Genomic DNA, 17948 nt, shown 5'->3' on the forward strand with positions numbered 1-17948 from the left:
TCAGAAAGGTGAGTGATTTGTGGAAGGTCACACAGGTTAGCAACAGAGCCAGGATTTAGACATACCCATTACGGACTCTCCACCATGCAAAGCAATTTCCCTCCCTTCCCTTTCACTTCCTTGTGCTCTTCCTCCTTTTTTACCTAATTAATCATTTTTATTGCCTTATTTTACTTTCTCCTCACCATCCTCACATTTCATCTAAATTGTGGTGCTACAAGCTGGTTGGTGAAAGCTGTCATTTTATTCCCATAGAGCATTTATGCCCAATTTTTCACAGCTTTATTTGTTTTTATCCATGCTGAGTATTGTACCCAGTTGGATTAAATTCATAGTCATCGCATGCAGAGCCCAGATTCTGTGAGCATGTGAATTTTGCGCAGTGTAATCCAATTAGCGCTGCAGACTGGAGATATGTGGGAGGTAAAAACTCTTATTATAAAAAACTTCTGAGCCAGTGTCCTCTATTTTAAAATTGAGGGAAAGTTTGTATATAACACTAGAGGCCCCGTGCATGAAATTCATGCACTCGAGGGAGCGGGGGATCTCTCAGCCAGGCCTGCACCCTCTCGCATTCCAGGAGCCCTCGGGGGATGTCCAACTGATGGCTTAGGCTTGCTCCCCCTGCGAGCCTAAGCTGGCAGTCAGACATCCTTAGCGATGCTGCAGAGACGGGAGAGGCTCAGGCCACTGCGCTCGCCAGCTGTGAGCCTGGCTCAGGGCTTCTGGTTGAGCGGCACTCCCCCTGTGGGAGCACACTGACCACCAGGGGGCAGCTCCTGCATTGAGCATCTACCCCCTGGTGGTCAGTGCACATCATAGTGACTGGTCATTCTGCCATTCAGTCAATTTGCATATTAGCCTTTTATTATATAGGATATTAGTTTCAGGTGCACCACATTATCATTTGACATTTGTATACATTACAAAGCGGATCAGCACTGTGAGTCTAGTTACTATCCATCACCATACAATGTCCTCTTTCTTGAATGAGTTTTAAGGCAATCAGATGAAATGAACCCCAGGGCCGTGGGGAAAGCCACCAGCTTAGCCTATGCAGTCTTAATTTATAATTCCATTTAAGGACTAAATCTTGAACTTGGACAAGTGATAGATGCTGGTGAAGCACAATTAACTTTTAATTGAAAAGAAAAAGGACAGCAATGTAAAGAGGCACGCTGGCTGCTCCAATTCTTATTTTTGAAAAGAAAAAGAAGATAGTAATCATAGCCAGTGCTTATTGTGCACCAGACACTGTTCAAGAGACTTTATCATCACAATCCTGTGAATTAAGACTCATTATCATGCCCATTTTACAGATAAGGAAATTGAGGCACAGCAAACTTAAATAACTTGCTCAAGGTCACACTGCTAATATTTACAGAACCAGGACTTGAAACTAGGCACGCCAGCCCCATGGTCTCAGTCACTGTCACACTGCTTTTCTGGAGCTCATCATATCCCTATATTTTAAATATGTGTTAAGAGATAGTGAGGGGTTGGGGTCCAGGAATATGAAAGATGGAGGAAATTGGAACTTCTTCCCTTTGGGGGGTTTTAGGCCTTTCTAATCTACTGTTCTTTTCTGACTACATGGCTCTGAGTAGAATCTTGACTTATGTGTGCGTATGTGGTGGGGACGGGTCCTCTGTGGAGGGGAGGGGTCTAGAGAAGCTGAGAGGTTCTTTCCAGTGTGAACCTTCAGGGGTTCTGTAAAAGGACAAGAGACTACCAAGCAGAATGATGTCAGGTGAGGCTGGAACAAGGCTGAGAATAAGAGAGGTGGTTAAAAAAGACATTTGCTATTATTTTTCATTTTGGAGTGGATTGGTAATACTATAAAAAATAATTTATTCAGCTGCAAGTTTCATGCAAAGGATAAATTGCCATGTAAATATTTTTAAAAATTGGGAAAAAGTAAAACATGCCCAGATTCCATGTGTTTTCAGTGAATAGACTTAGAAGGCATTCAGATATTTTCCTCTCCAGGGGGATCTGTCCCTTCTTGTAGCCCTTAAAGTGAAGATTTCTATTATCAGCTACTTTGATGAAGTGATCGCTAGAATCAGGAATCTACAATATGGATTCTGGTCCTGCTTTGTTCGTTGGTTGAAGATTTTGGACTGAATAATCATCTCTCTCCACCCTGGATCTCTCTGATAACATATTAAAATGAGTATTGTACCTGTTGGGTCTACCTCACAGAGATGCTATTTGACATGTTCTCTTGGGGGAAAAGTTACCCCATGATATGGATGCCTGAGGTAGTGCTGCTGGGGCTGACCAGCAGACCCTGAGCAATGGATGAATGATTGCTCTGACACATTTGCTGTGAAAGAGAGGGCTAAGGGACTGCCTGGCTAAAGGAACCAGACAGCCTTGATCGCCTGCCTCATTAGGCTTTTATTGTACAGCAGGTTGAGATAAAGTTTATCTTTTAGATACAATACAATCAGTAGGATAAGTAGCCTTGGGAGGGCACATGTGTTTGCAGTGTCCTATAAGCAAGGACACCTAAAGATTAAGCATAAGGATTCCAGTAAACACCCGGGGGTCTGCATGTGCACAGACTGGTTTGAAAAGGTCAAGGAATAATTAGGAGCAGCCACATTTAGCACTCCCCTAAGTCAGAATTCCAATAAACAGGATGGGCCACCTTCAACACACTTCCCTTTTCTTGAAATGTTCTCCTTACAAACTTTCCAACCAAGTCTCCTGTGCTCCCCAACATAGCACCAACATTTTTAAGTTTGCTGTGGTTTCTGCTCCTGCCAGTGTGTGCTGTGAATGAACATCTGGCCGCATGGAAGCCAGATGTTCTCACCAGCTGAAGTCAGAGGGGATGGGAGGCAGCCAGGGAAAAAGCGGTGCTTGAAAACCACCTTTAGGACACGTTTGTTCTCCTTGTCCTGACGTCGTGTGTGCCATGGCCAAAATGGTACATGTGTGTTGAGATGCCCCAGCAGTGTGAGAACTGTGGGGTCAATTTAAAAAGAAAAAAGTGAAAACTAAAGAGCCTACTGTCTGCTGAGAGGGTTTGGGGAAGGTGTGAGAGGCAGGAGGCAACTCATGGCATCAGGCTCTCTGCACAGTTCACCCACTGGGATGTGCTGTCAGCACTCCTGCCCAAAGTCACCTACAGCTGGAGCTCTTCCCTAACTAAGGGAAGAGGAAGAAATTGGCCAAGTACAGAACAAGTTTATAGAACCTGCAGAATGTAAGAAGTTAAGGTCCCTGCTACTTTGCTTAAGGGACTATCACCTTCCTTTCCAAAGCCTTCTAGTCTGGTTAGGACTCCTTGGTCATTGATTGGTGTCATGCATGGCAGCGATCTTGTAGACAGTAGCATTGAGGCCCCTTGGTGACATAGAAAGAGCATTGTGGCTTCCTTCTTTCCATCTGTGAAAATGGGGGAGTGGGTTCCCTGAGTGCAGTGAGAGTGCCTGGAGTGTGCGGTGTCACAATCGTGGCTCTGTGTAACGCTGACATACTGTACCCTTTGGTCTTGCCTTTCATGTACCACAGGATCGATAAGCAAATAAGCAGGTTTCGGAGATGGTTACCTAGGAAGCCAATGAGGCTGGACAAGGAGACACTGCCAGACCTGGAGGAGAATGACTGCTACACTGCCCCTTTCAGCCAGCAAAGGATCCATCAGTGAGTGTTTCCTGGGAAAGCCCTTGACTTTCAAAGGATGGGCCATTGCGGGAGAGCCTCCTGCATGCCTTGCATTCCTTGGCACGTGCAAGGAACAGCATGATGCCTTTCTCCCCTGAGAGTCCTGTGAGTGTGCATATCCCTTTTATTTTAGTCAGGGTAAGCAAGGTGCTCTAATAAGCAATCCCCATATCTCAGCGGCTTAACACAATTGAACACACATTCATATGTAGGTTAGGTGAAGGACCTTCTGCATGGTGATGCAGAGACCCAGGCTCCTTCCACCTTGTGGCTCTGCCAATCCCCAGTGCAGAGCCACCTGCAGGCTCATCTGCAGCCAGCTGGCAGACAAGGAGGCTGGTCTACATTTTTTCCTGTTGAAAAAGGGGTTGTTGGTTTGATTGTTTTCAGTCTTAGTTTACTTCTCAGTTCCCCTTTCTTCAGCAACTGAGTTTCCCCAGGAAAAGCCACACATTGCCTCGCAGCTGGCTTCCTGGCTTATCTATCGGACAGTCTCTGAACAATAAATTGTCACTTTTGACATACAGGTGGTGGGAGGAGAAGTTGGCTAAGTAATTGAACCTTTGAGGACTTGCAAAAGTCATAGAGAATTGACTGAAGCTTCTGTGGTGACAAGAAATCATGGCCAGATGGCAGGGTTGGCGATAGGAGAGAAGAGCATGCCAAAGACCGTGAATAACTAGGTGAAAACAGCCTTTTAAAGGGGGGGATAAATCAGGTCAGCCCAGCCTCTCTCTCAGCCAGACTTTAGGAATTCCTGGCTCCCCCTGCCCCAGCCATAGAGACAGCCTCTGTAAAAATGACTTACGTGCGAGGAGGGAAGGGATGACAGATTAAAAAAATATAGGTTGCTGACTTTGAGAAAAAACAAACCAAATGGCAATCGTCAAGTTGCAGGGAGTGCGAGGTGGGGGCATGCTGTAGCAACAGAAAATCAGTGAAAGTCTGTGGACTTCTAGAGAGAAGAACAATCAAAAATAGATATTCTGCATCAAAATATATATAATGCATAATGCAAAGGAAGCAACTCAGTAAGCCTCTGAAATAACCGAACTCTAGATCAAAACAGGTCAGACTGATGCCAACCCAACCACATTATGTGAACATTGAAGAAGACATGAAACCACAGCCTGGCCTCAAAACTCTAGTTCAGTCTTCCCATGGGAAATAAGAACTGAGAGGGACTTTCTGTTAACTCAGAGTTCAGGTCCTATGGGTGTTTTCTTAGAGAAAAAGACAGATGAAAGCTGGCATGTTCCTGCTCTTGCTTTAAACCTTTGTTATGCCTATGTTGTTCATCTTGAAGCTTCTTACACAAGTGGTTATTTGGTTTTAAATTCTTCTGGAGTAGAGTCTGATTCACATTCAGATTTTTCCTTTGCTTCTGCCCTGCCTGAGAGAGTGCCTAGCACAGTTCAGGGTAGATGAATGGATGGGTAGGTGGGTAGAGAATGGAGGGCTCAGTGAATTATATGGTGTGTACTAGGGGATTTGTTTTACTTCAAAGACATATAGGTAAATGGAAGAAGAATGGGATGGATGGATAGTTGAATAGATGGATGAAGAAATTAATGAAGTGTATGATGTGTGCACTGGGGTTATGCTTTGCTTAAAAGGAATAAAGGTAAATGGAAGAGGAACTGGATGGATGGATAGGTGGATAGATAGCTGAAATACATGGTGTGCACCTAGGGTTTTATTATTACTTCAAAGACATATAGGTAAATGAAGAGGAAAGTTTCCCACTATTCATTTTTATGCTGATTCTGTTTTTGATGTTCTTTCTTTATCTTTTTAAATATTTTTATTGATTTCCAAGAGGGATAGAAACATTAATGATGAGAGAGAATCACTGATCGGCTGCCTCTTACACTAGGGACTGAACCTGCAACCCAGGCATGTGCCCTGGCCGGGAATCGAACTGTGACCTCCTGGTTCATAGGTCAACACTCAACCTCTAAAGCAGCTTTGTTCTTGCAGGGTTCTCAAAGTCAGAAGCACCTGGGCTCCCATCAGGACCTCTAGGTATTAGAACCAGGAATCAGGTCTTTATAAATGGTTTAAAATATGTGCTAAATGGCCCGGCAGGTGTGTCTCAGTGGTTGAGCGATGAGATATGAATCAGGAGGTCGCAGCTGGATTTCCGGTGAGTACACATCCCTGGGTTGCAGGCTCAATTCCCAATAGAGGGCATGCAGAAGGCAGCTGACTAGTGATTCTCTCTCATCATTGATGTTTCTCTCTCCCTCTCCCTAACTCTCTAAAATCAAAAAAATATTTCTTAAAAATCGCAGTTCATTAAAAAATTGTGATAAGTGAAGATGATAGCCTGTGGGATAGTGGTATTCAGCCATCCCTCTCACATATATGAGAAGCATTTTTCTGACATGTTTGGGTATTCATTCACTGAAAAATTGATTCATTCAACAGTCACTAGTTTGCTGATTACTTCTTGTCAGGCACTGTTTGGATACAGAAGATATAAATAGTGCAGTCTTGATCCCAGCAGAGTAAAGACAGAAGACCATCCTATCTAATAAGGAGAGAATATGCAAATTGACCATCACACCATCATAAAGATGACAGTACCCATAGCCAGAAGATGGCAGAGCCCAGTCCCTTCAGCCCTGCTGGAGTCCCCCAGTCCTTTCAGCCCTGCCAGGGGGGTGGCAGGTGCGTGGTGCAACTGTACCCACCCTCAGCCCCCCAGCCTCCCAAGCCCGGCCCAAGGCGCAGGCATGCCCTGGATGGTGGCTCCCCAGCTGCCCAGGGCCGCCTGAGGCTCAGGTAACCAGGGCCGGCTGAGGCTTGTGTTGCCGGCAGTGGCAGCAGCAGAGGTATGATGGGGGCATTGCCTTCCCCTGATTGCCGGGTTGCCTCCTGCCTCTGAGGGCTCCCTGAGGGGGAGCAAGCAGTTAGGGGCGAGATCAGGCTGGCATGGGGAAGCAAGCAGTTAGGGAGCAATCAGGCCAGCAGGGGAGGGCAGTTGGGGGCAATCAGGTTGGCAGCTGAGCAGTTAGGGGGCAATCAGGCTGGCAGGCAGAGGTGATCAGGCAGACAGGCAGGCAAGCAGTTAGGAGCCAGGGGTCCTGGATTGTGAGAGGGATGTCCGACTGCTGGTTTAGGCCTGATCCCAGGGCCTAACTGGCAGTCAGACATCCCCTGAGGGGTCCCAGATTGGAGATGGTGCAGGCCAAGCTGAGGGACAAACACCCCCTATGCACGAATTTTGTGCACCAGGCCTCTAGTTTTAAATAATTATAACAGTATAAGGTGTGACGGGGTGTTCCAGTCTTCAGGTTTGTTGGGAGGTTAGTAAGAGATGAGGGTTAGTCACAATAAGAAAATACTTGAGATGGGTCTTGAAAGGTAACACTTGTCCAGGTAGGTAAGGGGGGGAAACACATCTCAAGAAGAGAGAATCATGTATGTATCAAGGAACAAAGGTGTGCAGCAGAATGGAGTGTTTGAAGAACTATAATAGTCTTCTGTGAATGGGAATAGGGTGTGAGAACACTTGGTGTTACTGTTTGAAAAAAGAGAGTGATCCATGGAAGATGAGCTTTCCAGGCAGGAGAACTAAGGAAAAAGCAGAGGAGACAGCTGGAACGAAGCAAACCTAAGAACCAGACCTTAGTGGGACCAAGAGGATAATGTAGGCAGTTGGAAGATGAAAAATTCAACAAGATCTTGAATGTTATGGGCAGTGGAGATTTCTTTCTCTTTAAAAATTGTCATGCCACACGGACAATATCCCTTTTCTTTTATCCTCACTTGAGGATATGTTTCTATTAATTTTAGAGAGAGAGGAAAGGAGAGGGGGAGGGGGAGGGGGCGGGAGGGAGGTAGAGAGAGAGAGAGAGAGATGTGAGAGAAAAACATCGAACGGTTGCCTCCCATACACTGTACACGCCCTGGCGATGAATAGGACGATGCTCCAACCGACTGAGCCACACAGGCCAGGGCACAACATCCCTTTAATGAGTGTGTGTTTTTAAGACTCCAAGAACACTGGCTGTCAAATTGGAAACAATTGTTTGGTGCAGTCAGAAAACCATTTGCCTAAGTATACTTTGGGAGTGATGTTACCGGCTTTAAAGTAATCAGAAGTAGGTGGTTGATGAGCTTTGAGGGTTATAAAATGATCTGCTGGTTTTCCAAATGCAATTCAAGATCCCATGTGACTTCTTGGTTTTGCAGAATGTTTGATATTGTATTTGTCTAGGAATAAAAGAGAATAATCGGTGTGAGTGTCTATACATGAATGTAGTAGAAAAAGAGACAAAAGAGAATTGAAAGTTTAATAAAGAGCAATCAAAGTGGGAAAGAGCCTTGGAAATACTTTGCTCTCAGAATAAAACCCAGACTCCTAAGCTAGCTCACTAGCTCCTGCTTTCATCCCCCCGTTGTGTGTTTTGGGTGCACTGAGCTGCTTTGATCTCCTTATCTCATGAGTCCGAGTCCTTTTGTCTCCTGTCTGCACATGCCCTTCCCTCTGCCTGGACTAGCCTTTCTCCTAGACTCCCTTCTCTCAGAGTTTATCAGAGACATTTCCTTCAGAGATCAATCCAAGGTTTCCACCCCCAGCTCTGGCTGCAGTGCACTCTTCTGTGTCTTGGTAATATTCCCCCCCTGTCATAGCTCTTTAATAGTGTCATCAAGTTTCATTGCTTTCTCCTAGACTGTAAGTTCCTTGAAAGACTGTGTCTGTATTGTCATCTTTGACTCCCAGCATTGGTGCTTAACAGTGATTGTAACAACCAAACGGCAGGCTGCGTGGGGTGACAAGGCCAGCAGGGGGGCAGTTAGGGGTGATCAGGCTGGCAGGGGGGCAGTTAGGGGCGATCAGGCAGTCAGGCAGGTGAGCAGTTAGGAGCCAGCAGTCCTGGATTGTGAGAGGGATGTCCCACTGCCAGTTTGGACAATGTCCCACCAGCAGTTGGACATTCCCTGAGGGGTCCCAGATTGGAGAGGGTGCAGGCTGGGCTGAGGGTGAATTTCATGCACCAGGCCTCTAGTATGATCATAAACCTTTGTACTTTGAACTACATTGCACACAAAAAAATTAAATTTGAGAATGAACTTAAAAACAAATAGCTTTTCATTCTATTTGAACATATATCCATGTTTCAGAAGCAATGAAAGCAAACCTTCATGTACATCTCTCTACAAGTCAATATAGGATATCATATAAAATGGGAAAACTCTTACTAGGTTCCAGATATTATTTTAAGTACTTTAATCTTCACAACAACCCTCTGAGAGAGGAGGTGTTATCATCACCATTTTACAGATGAGGAGACTGAAGCACAAAGAGGTTAAGGAACCTGCAGTAGGTCACACAGCTAGGATAGTCAACCTGCCTGAACAACCCCCCAGGTATCAGTGTTTTCACTTTCGAAGTTCATTGTGGTTCACATCATTGTCTAGTGTGGGTCACTGCGGGGAAAGAGGTGCAATGTCTCTGCTCCATGCAGTCATTCAGGGTACCAGGCTACTTCTATCTAGCAACTCTGCCATCCCTAGATCCCTCGCATCTGGTTGACAGACAGGGGAGAAGAGGTCTGAGTGATCTTGTGGGATGTTTTTATGGGCCAGGCTTAGAAGTGGTGTACCGCACTTTCCCCCACATTTCATGGTCTAGACCTCACTCGGGTAGTTACTCCTAACTTGAAAGATGTTAGGATAACTAGTCTCCCTGTGTGCCCAGGAGGAAAAGGGGATCAGTGTTGCTGAATGACTAGGCAATCTGTCTCGGTGATGGAGCAGGAATTCAAATTCAGACAGGGAGCCTTACAATCCTATACTCTTTTTTAAAAATATATGTTTTTATTGATTTTTACAGAGAGAGGAAGAAAGAGGGATAGAGTGATAGAAACAGTGATGAGGAAAGAGCATCATCAATCAACTGCCTCCTGCATGCACCCTGACTGGGAATCAAACCAGCGACCTCTTGGTTCCTGGGTCAACACTCAACCACTTAGCCATGCCAGCCAGGCATGATCCTGTACTCTTAAGCATTATGCTCTCACTGAGGATTTTTCAACCTTGGTGCTATTGACATTTTGGCTGAATAACTCTGTGTGGGAGCCATCCCATCATTGTAGGATGGTTAGTAGCATCCCTGGCCTCTGTCTATTAGATGTTACTAGCAGTTCCCTCCCCACTTAGTTGTAAAAATAAAAAATCTCCAGACATCGCCCAGTGTCCCCTGGTGGGGCGGGGGGGGGGGGTGTAAAAAATTGCATCTTTGTCCCCCTTGATAACCACTGCTCTGCTGTCTTTTATCATGTGACACCCTTTTGGCAGGACTGTCCACTGTCTGAGACAAGTTTTAGTCAAATCTGATGACTATGACAGACAAGTCCATTTAAAAATTAATTTATTCCTCTTCACCTCCTTGCCTGTGAATGTCGGCCTGTATCACCCACTGCCATTCATTCTTAAAATGGCAATAGCAGTAATGCCCTTGTGACAATTACTTTCTACAGTCAATAATCATAATAAAGGTTTTCTGCTGGTAGAGAAAAGGAAGTGTGGGAAAGAGGCATGTCGCTTTTTATAATAGCTATGCAGAATATTCTTGTAAGAAATAGGTTAATTCTGAATTGCCTTTCAGAAGAATGTTTGTGTTAGATACAGACACAAAAATATTCCTTTCTGTATTTTTTTGTTTCTGTTATTACCATTATTTTATTGTTATTAAAATCCATAACAGTGAGATAAAATTCAGTATGGACCACTTCCTAATAGAGGAATCTGACATTTGTGTTTGCTGTGAATTCATATGTTTAAATGGGCATTCATTCATTCATTCATTCATATGTTCCATGCCCATTGTTGTTCTGGGTGCCTGGGAATCCACAGTAAACAAAAAGGCAAGGATGCCTGCCCTCCCGGAGCTTACGTTTTAGCTGGGGTAACTGGCAATGAGTGATGAATCAATGGTTCTCAATCAGGGAATGGTTGGGCAGTGCCTGGAAACGTTTCTGTTTGTCACAGCATGGGCTGAAGCTTGCTACTGTACTGGTGTCCGAAGGGTGGAGGACAGGGATGCTGCTAACCACCCCTCCCCCAAGAAAGACTTGTCCAGCTCTGAATGTTAGTAGTGCTGAGGTAAACGTTTTCTTAAAAGCCAATTGGAAAGCATGTTAGAAGGTGATGAATGATATGGAAAAAGAGACAAGAGGAGTAGGGGGAGGGGAATGGAGAATATTGGTGCTAAGGTGAGGGTGCCGACTGCATTCTTTAAAAACTGTTTATGTTCTTCAGGTTAGGCCTCAAACAGGAGGTGTGAGGGGAGGAAGGCTAGAAAGAGGTAAGAGAGGGAGGGAGAGAGTCCCAGGTAGGGGAACAGCCAGAGCAAGGCGCTAATCTGCAAGCACCATGGGGTGAATTTGGAGGGAAAGTAAGACTCTTGTGGCTGGAGCAGAAAAGACAAGGAGGCAAGATGGGAAATAGGGGGCAGGCCAATTATGTGGAGTCTTGTGGGCCATTGTAAAAATTTTGGCTTTTACAGGGGCGTGATATGGGTCTAACTGAAGTTTTGTGTTGTTGTTTTTTTTTACTTTTGTTTTATTAAATATACTGGGGTGACATTGATTAATAAGATTCTATAGTTTTCAAGTGTACAGTCCTATGATACATCATCTGTAGATTACATTGTGTGCCCACCACACAAAGTCAAATCTTCCATCACCCTATATTTGACCCCCTTCACCCTTGAATAGCCCCTCTTCTGTCTGATAAACACCATACTGTCATTTTGCTTGTTGTTTTTCTTCTTTGTTCATTTGTTGCTTTCATGGATAGTTCTTGAGAATATCATGCTAAACAAAATACTTCAGACAGAAAAAGCTAAGAACCATATGATTTCACTCATCTGTGGGATATATACATGTATATAAAACTCACTGAACTTTTGAAAAGTACTATTCTGACTGCTGTGTTAAGAACAGATTGTACAGCGCAAGGGTAGAATCAGGGACCAGTTAGGAGGCAACTGCCATATTTCAGATAAGAGATGATATGTTTATACATGTAGTTTGGTTTCTAGCTTTTCAAAGTCTGTAATGAAGATATATACCACACATAACTCAGCATAACTCCCATACACCACCTTGCAAAGCTTGGTTGTCACAAAATACTGTAATGTGGATCCTGTGCATACAGGAAATGGACATTATAAAAGAGTCCTTCCAATGAAATTTGCTCACATGACTTGCTCCCTCTTCTAGACTGAGCCACTGAGGACGGGAACTGTGTGTTGACATCGAGTGGCACCTGGAGAATGACTAAGATCTAACTATGTGGCAGAGTTGGCATTGTGGCCACTGCTGGAGGATAGAGCCTGTTCTGCATCCTAAACACAGAACATTCTGATGAAAATTCTAAACGTGGAGTCAACTAGTCAGTCGATTGTGGTCTCCATGTTCAAGTTGACTTTATCCCTGACTTGGTGATTTATTTTTGGTCTCAGCTCTGCTGGTAGACCATCTTCCCTATCCAAAGTTTTATAGCCATTAAATTCTGTTATCAGGAATGATGCTTGACCCCTAGATTTTTAACTCGTGCATCGTATTTTAATTCATGTGTCATGTGCATAGATGGGCAGCATAAAAAGACCACTTGACCTGAAATTTGCTTACATTCCCTTTTTCTCCCTTCTGGAATGTAAGCTAGGGAAACATTTTTTAAAGTCTAGGGAATAACAAAACAGTACAGCTCAAAGTGCTCAAGAAAGCACTAACCATGGAAATCTTGGTGCTGGGCCAGTGAGGGCTGGTAGGGATGGGAGAAAGTTCCTGAAGGGCCAGCGGGTAGGAGATTCTCTGTAACCTCCCTTTGATTGCCTTCTTATCATTTAACCTTCCTGTCAACTGAACATGCCAGCAGACCATTGCAGCGAGGTGTAAAAACAGTGATTGGTCAAATGATGGTTTTCAAGCAGTGGTAGCAACAGTTGCAGTGATAAAAGCAATCGTGGCCATTATTTATAAATAACTCTGTATTCCAGAGTTAAACCATAGACCCATTACAACTCTGAAGGTCTGGATAATAAGATAAAGGTCAAAGAGACTGAATGGCTTGCTCAAGGTCACTCCAGTCAATGTCCGATGAGTGAACAGGAGAGAAGTGTGTTTTCTCCACAATGCTGCCACCTCATGTATGTGCCACATGAACAGAGCCAAAATACAGTTCTTCAGCCACATTACACTAGTGTGAGCCTGTGGATACAAAGATATATGGTTGCCTTTGGAGTTTATTGTTAACGCATTTCAGGTGGGTTAGAGACAAAGAGAATAACATGCTAAAATAGAAAAGAAATATTCTCAACCAAAGTGAATATCATTTAGAGTAGGCATTCAAGTTCAGGATAAAATGGACCCAGATTGGCAGGCCTCAATGGTCTATATCAGTGGTTGGCAAACTGCGGCTCGCGAGCCACATGCGGCTCTTTGACCCCTTGAATGTGGCTCTTCCACAAAATACCATGGCCTGGGCAAGTCTATTTTGAAGAAGTGGCGTTAGAAGAAGTTTAAGTTTAAAAAATTTGGCTCTCAAAAGAAATGTCAATCGTTGTACTGTTGATATTTTGCTCTGTTGACTAATGAGTTTGCCGACCACTGGTCTATATAATCATAATTAGGTTGATAACTGAGCCAACAAATTGGGCGGTAAGCCTAGTGGGCAGGGCAGAGGGAGAAACACAGTAAGTCACATGGTTCTGACTGTCAGAGAGAAAGAACATCAACCCCTAGACAAGCAGTGCTTCCTAGCCTTTGGAAGAAATGAAATTCTTGCATGGATAAGGGGCCTCTAAATGAAGTAGTGTCAGTACACCCAGCAACCTTGTTAGAGCAAATGCCTTTCAGGGATTTTCTGGGAGCCGTTTCCAGTGGATCCCTCAGCATGGTTCTGGGGAATGAATTTATTGCTCATGGTCACACAGTTCTTCAGGAGATTAGGCATGTCTTCAGCAAAATACTGCAGTAATCCTAAACTAATCGAAGTGTAAATCTTGGTTGTTTGAGCTACATTCCACAAAAATTAAAGTTGAGGACTGATGAAAAAGCAAATAGCCTCACATTCCACGTGCATATATTTTGTGCCTGAGAAGCAATAAAGCGAACCTGTGGGTATGCATTTTTATTAAGTCCATATGCGGTGTGGTTTGGTCATTCTCTTTGGTATCCACAGAACTGGCCTGCAGGCTGCTTACCAGCCCTGCCTGTAGGAGCACCTCAAGATCTGACCCCGCAGAAAGCTCTCCTGCACGAGCCAGCCACCCGAGGTTGTGCTGAAGCGTTGTAGTTCCAGAAGGCCCCTCTCAAAGCTCAGACAATCTCAGAGAGGATGATATAATACAACAGAGGGAGTTTATTGAAGGAATAATGGTAGCTCATTTGTATTGTACTTGGTAGTTTGCAAGTACTTCACAATTATAAACTCATTTAGCCCTGTGAATAAGGTGTAGTCCTTATCCTCAGTTCTATAGAGGAGGAAACTGAGGCACAGAGAGGTTAAGCAACTTGCCCAAGGTCACACCGCTGGCAAGTGGTCAGGCTTGGATTCTAAGGCCAGGCATTCTACCTCCAGTCTTATCCTCTTGATGTTACTAGTTTCTACAGCTGCTGTATCAAATGGCCAGGAATTTTGTGGCTTAAAACAACACAAATGAATTATCTTATGTTCTGTAGGTTACAAGTCCGATGTGGATCCCTCTGGGTTAAAATCAAGGTGTGGCAGGGCTGCATTCTTTTCAGAGGCCCTGTGGAAGAATCGGTGTGTTGGCTTGTGCCAGCTTCTAGAGCAGCCGTGGGCAAACTATGGCCCGCGGGCCAGATCCGGCAGTTCTATCCAGTTCTCTTGCTCTCCCCTCCGCTCCTTTACTTTGAATTTATATTAGTTCACACAAACACTCCATCCATGCTTTTGTTCTGGCCCTCCGGTCCAGTTTAAGAACCCATTGTGGCCCTCGAGTCAAAAAGTTTGCCCACCACTGTTTTAGAGGCTGGCACATCCCTTAGCTGGTGGCCCTTCCTGCATCTTCAAAGCCAGTGATGGCAGTGAGTCCTTGTCCCATCACCTCACTTCACTCTGATCTTGCTTCTGTCATCACATCTCCTTCTCTGACTCTTCTGCTTTCCTCTCCCACCTTTAAGGACACTTTTTGTCACATTGGATCCACCTGGGTAGTCCAAGACAGTCCCCCTATTTAAAGCCAGCTAATTAACAGCCTTAATTCCATCTGCAACATCAATTCCCCCTTGCCATGGAGCTTAACACAGTCACAGCTCCTAGGGGTTAGGATGGGGACTTTTCTGGGTTCGTCTGCCTAGTACAGCTATTTAAATATGCCAATCTGGAAAGTTCCAAAGGACAGAGGACATGGGGGGAAAGAAAGCAGGATGGAATGGAGGGTGGTGACAGTAGGATTTGGAGACATTAAGTGAAATGACATGTATAAAATCTTTAGTACCTGGCGCATAGAAAGCACTTAATAGTTACAGCAATTATTATTACTGCTGCTGATAGTACTACTACTACTACTGTGAGAATCCTTGGGGGAAATCTCTGAAAATTTGCATTCAGTGTATAAAGGGAATGTTTGAGGTGACAAAGACTGATATTTGTAAAGGTAAATATCTAGCCTGAACTGGAATAGCATTATTTTTAAACTAAATGCTACTCAGTGTTCTGGATATGTTATGAACTGAATGTTTGTGTGCCCCCACCCCCAAATTCATATGTTGAAATCTAATCACCAATATGATGGTATTAAGAGGTGAGACTTTTGTGAGGGGATTAGGGCATGAGGGTGGCCCTCATGTAGAGGATTAGTGCCTTAAAGAAGAGACCAGACCAGAGAGCTAGCTTGCACCCTCTCCTTCCACCGTGTGAGGATATAGTCATAAGTCTGTAACCGGAAAGAGGACCTGCACCAGAACTTGACCTTGCTAGTACCCTGATCTCAGATTTCACCCTCCTGGGAATAAATTTCTGTTGTTCATAAGCCACCTGATCTATGGTAATTTGTTACAGCAGCTCAAACTAAACTAGGATTGCCATTTCACATTTATTTATCAGTACACATGTGTCTTTGTTTTCTAACCCTGTCAGCATAGTTGAAGATACTGATTCTTCTAGCAATCTGCCTTTTACTGTATTTTATTTTCAGTTTGGACTTCTTTGGGGGAGGGGAGTTGTTTTCATTGATCTGAAATCTTTAGAGAGTTTTTTAGGCAGAGAGAGACTGAGATTGATTTAGGTAGGATTAATGTTCTGTCAGTGCCCGTGACGTGCAGCAGCCTCAGAACACTCGTTTTATTGCAGTCACTTATCTGGCATTAGGATGCTCAATATGCAGGTTGTTTGTATCGATCCATAGAGTCGGGGGAAACACAGCTCTCTCCTGGAAAGTTTTCATCTGAGATGAAAATGAAACAAGCTACGCAGCCTGCGATTTGTGCTTCTGCAAATGATGTAGCTTCTTTTAAGTAGGAATTTAATGTGTTGATCGACTGTGTTATTGGCAAGGCTTCTAGTCAACAGTAGGCTTTTATTAGTTAAATTTTGCAGGAGTCAAAAGTTATACACAGATTTTAAACTGGGTGGTGTGGGGGAGGTGGTCGGTGCCCCAACCTCCATATTGTTCAAAGGTCAGCTTTACTTGGCAGAACTAAGACTCTAACCCAGGTTTGTTTTATCTTAAACCAATGAAGTAGATGTTAGTATATCAGCCCTTGAGCTCCTAGGCTCATAAAATAGTCTGTCTATTCATGAAGCAGCTTCTTCCTCTAAAAATGTGAGAATATACATTTCTGTTGCTTAAGCCCCCCAATCCATGGTACTTTGTTATGGCAGCTGTAGCGAATACACATAATAATTCACTCATAATAATAGTCTCACTAGGTATAGACATGTATATCCGGCCCAAATCCTTTGCCTTCTGAATTTTTAAAGTCTTGCTCCTTTGAGTCTAAAATTCAATATTGCTGCAGAGAACTTCAAAAACTTTCAAATTCCTAATTCTCTCTGCATAACCTGTTTCTTCTCTAGGGAAGCTTGTCCCCAGTGTTCTGAAATATATGTAGCTTGATGTGGCTCTGAGTTCATCTATTGTACTTGGTACTCTGTGGATCCTTTCAACTTGAATACTTTTGTCTATCAGTTTGGGGACGTTTTCTTGAATAATTCTTGAATTTTGTGGATGATTTGTTCTTTTTCTCTTTCTGGAATTCCTATTTTTCAGATATTGGGCTTCCTGACCTGATTCTCTCATGTCCTTATCTTTTCTCTTCATTTTGTTATCTATAACTCAAAGATTTCCTCAACTTATTTTGAATTCTTCTGTTGAGTGTTAATTTCTGCTTTCACTTTCTTTTAGTTTCTAAGAGCTATTATATTTCTATAATGTTTTGCCTTTTTAAAGTCATATTTTGAGCTTTTTTCACAATTCCATTATCTTAATTCTCTGAGCATAATGATTTTTTAATTGAGATATAATTGACACAAAACATATTAGTTTCAGGTGTTCACCACAATGATTATATTTGTGTATATTGAGAAATGATCACCACAGTAAATCTAGTTAACATTTGTCACCTCCCATAGTTACTATTTTTTTTCTTATGATGAGAACTTTTAAGATTTACTCTCTTAGCAGCTTTTGGATATACAATATAGTATTATCAACTAAAGAAATCATGCTGTACATTATATCCCCATCACTTATTTACTTTACAACTGGAAGTTTTAACCCCTTCTCCCATTTTTCCCACCTCCCTATGTCCTACCTCTGGCAACTAACAATCTGCCTTTTTATTTTGTTGATGGTTTTGGTTTTTTGCTGTGCATAAGCTTTTTAGTTTGATGTTGTTCAACTTGTTTATTTTTTGCTTTTGTTGCCATTGCTTTTGGTGTAAAATCCAAAAAATCATTACCAAAGCTAATATCAAGGATCTTACCACCTATCTTTCCTTCAGGTCTTATGTTCAAGTATTTAATCCATTTTGAATTAATTTTTGTATATGGTATAAAATCCACTTTTATACTTTTGCATAAAATTCAGTTTTCTCAACATCATTTATTGAAGAGCCTGTCCTTTCCCCAGTGTATATGCTTGGCTTCCTTGTCATAAATTAATTGACCATATATGTGTAGGTTTATTTCTTGGCTCTCTATTATGTCCCATTGTTTTGTGTGTCTGTTTTTATGCCAATACCATATTGTTTTGATTACTATCCTATCTGAAAAAAAAAAAGAGT

The 17948-nt window shown here is 43.2% G+C and overlaps 1 protein-coding gene across 6 annotated transcripts in view; it reads left to right on the top strand.

Moving 5' to 3' along the window:
• ANO4 (anoctamin 4) overlaps nucleotides 1–17948 on the top strand; it is a 302354-nt gene that overhangs the window by 211791 nt on the left and 72615 nt on the right. For all 6 annotated transcript variants that reach the window (XM_080660952.1, XM_080660955.1, XM_080660953.1 and 3 more), the window contains one exon: nucleotides 3526–3657. In XM_080660952.1, coding sequence (XP_080517078.1) covers nucleotides 3526–3657 — 132 coding nt within the window. The remainder of the gene's footprint in view (nucleotides 1–3525; nucleotides 3658–17948) is intronic.

Source organism: Plecotus auritus (genome assembly GCF_963455305.1).
Source record: "Plecotus auritus genome assembly, chromosome: 3".
NCBI lineage: Eukaryota > Metazoa > Chordata > Mammalia > Chiroptera > Vespertilionidae > Plecotus > Plecotus auritus.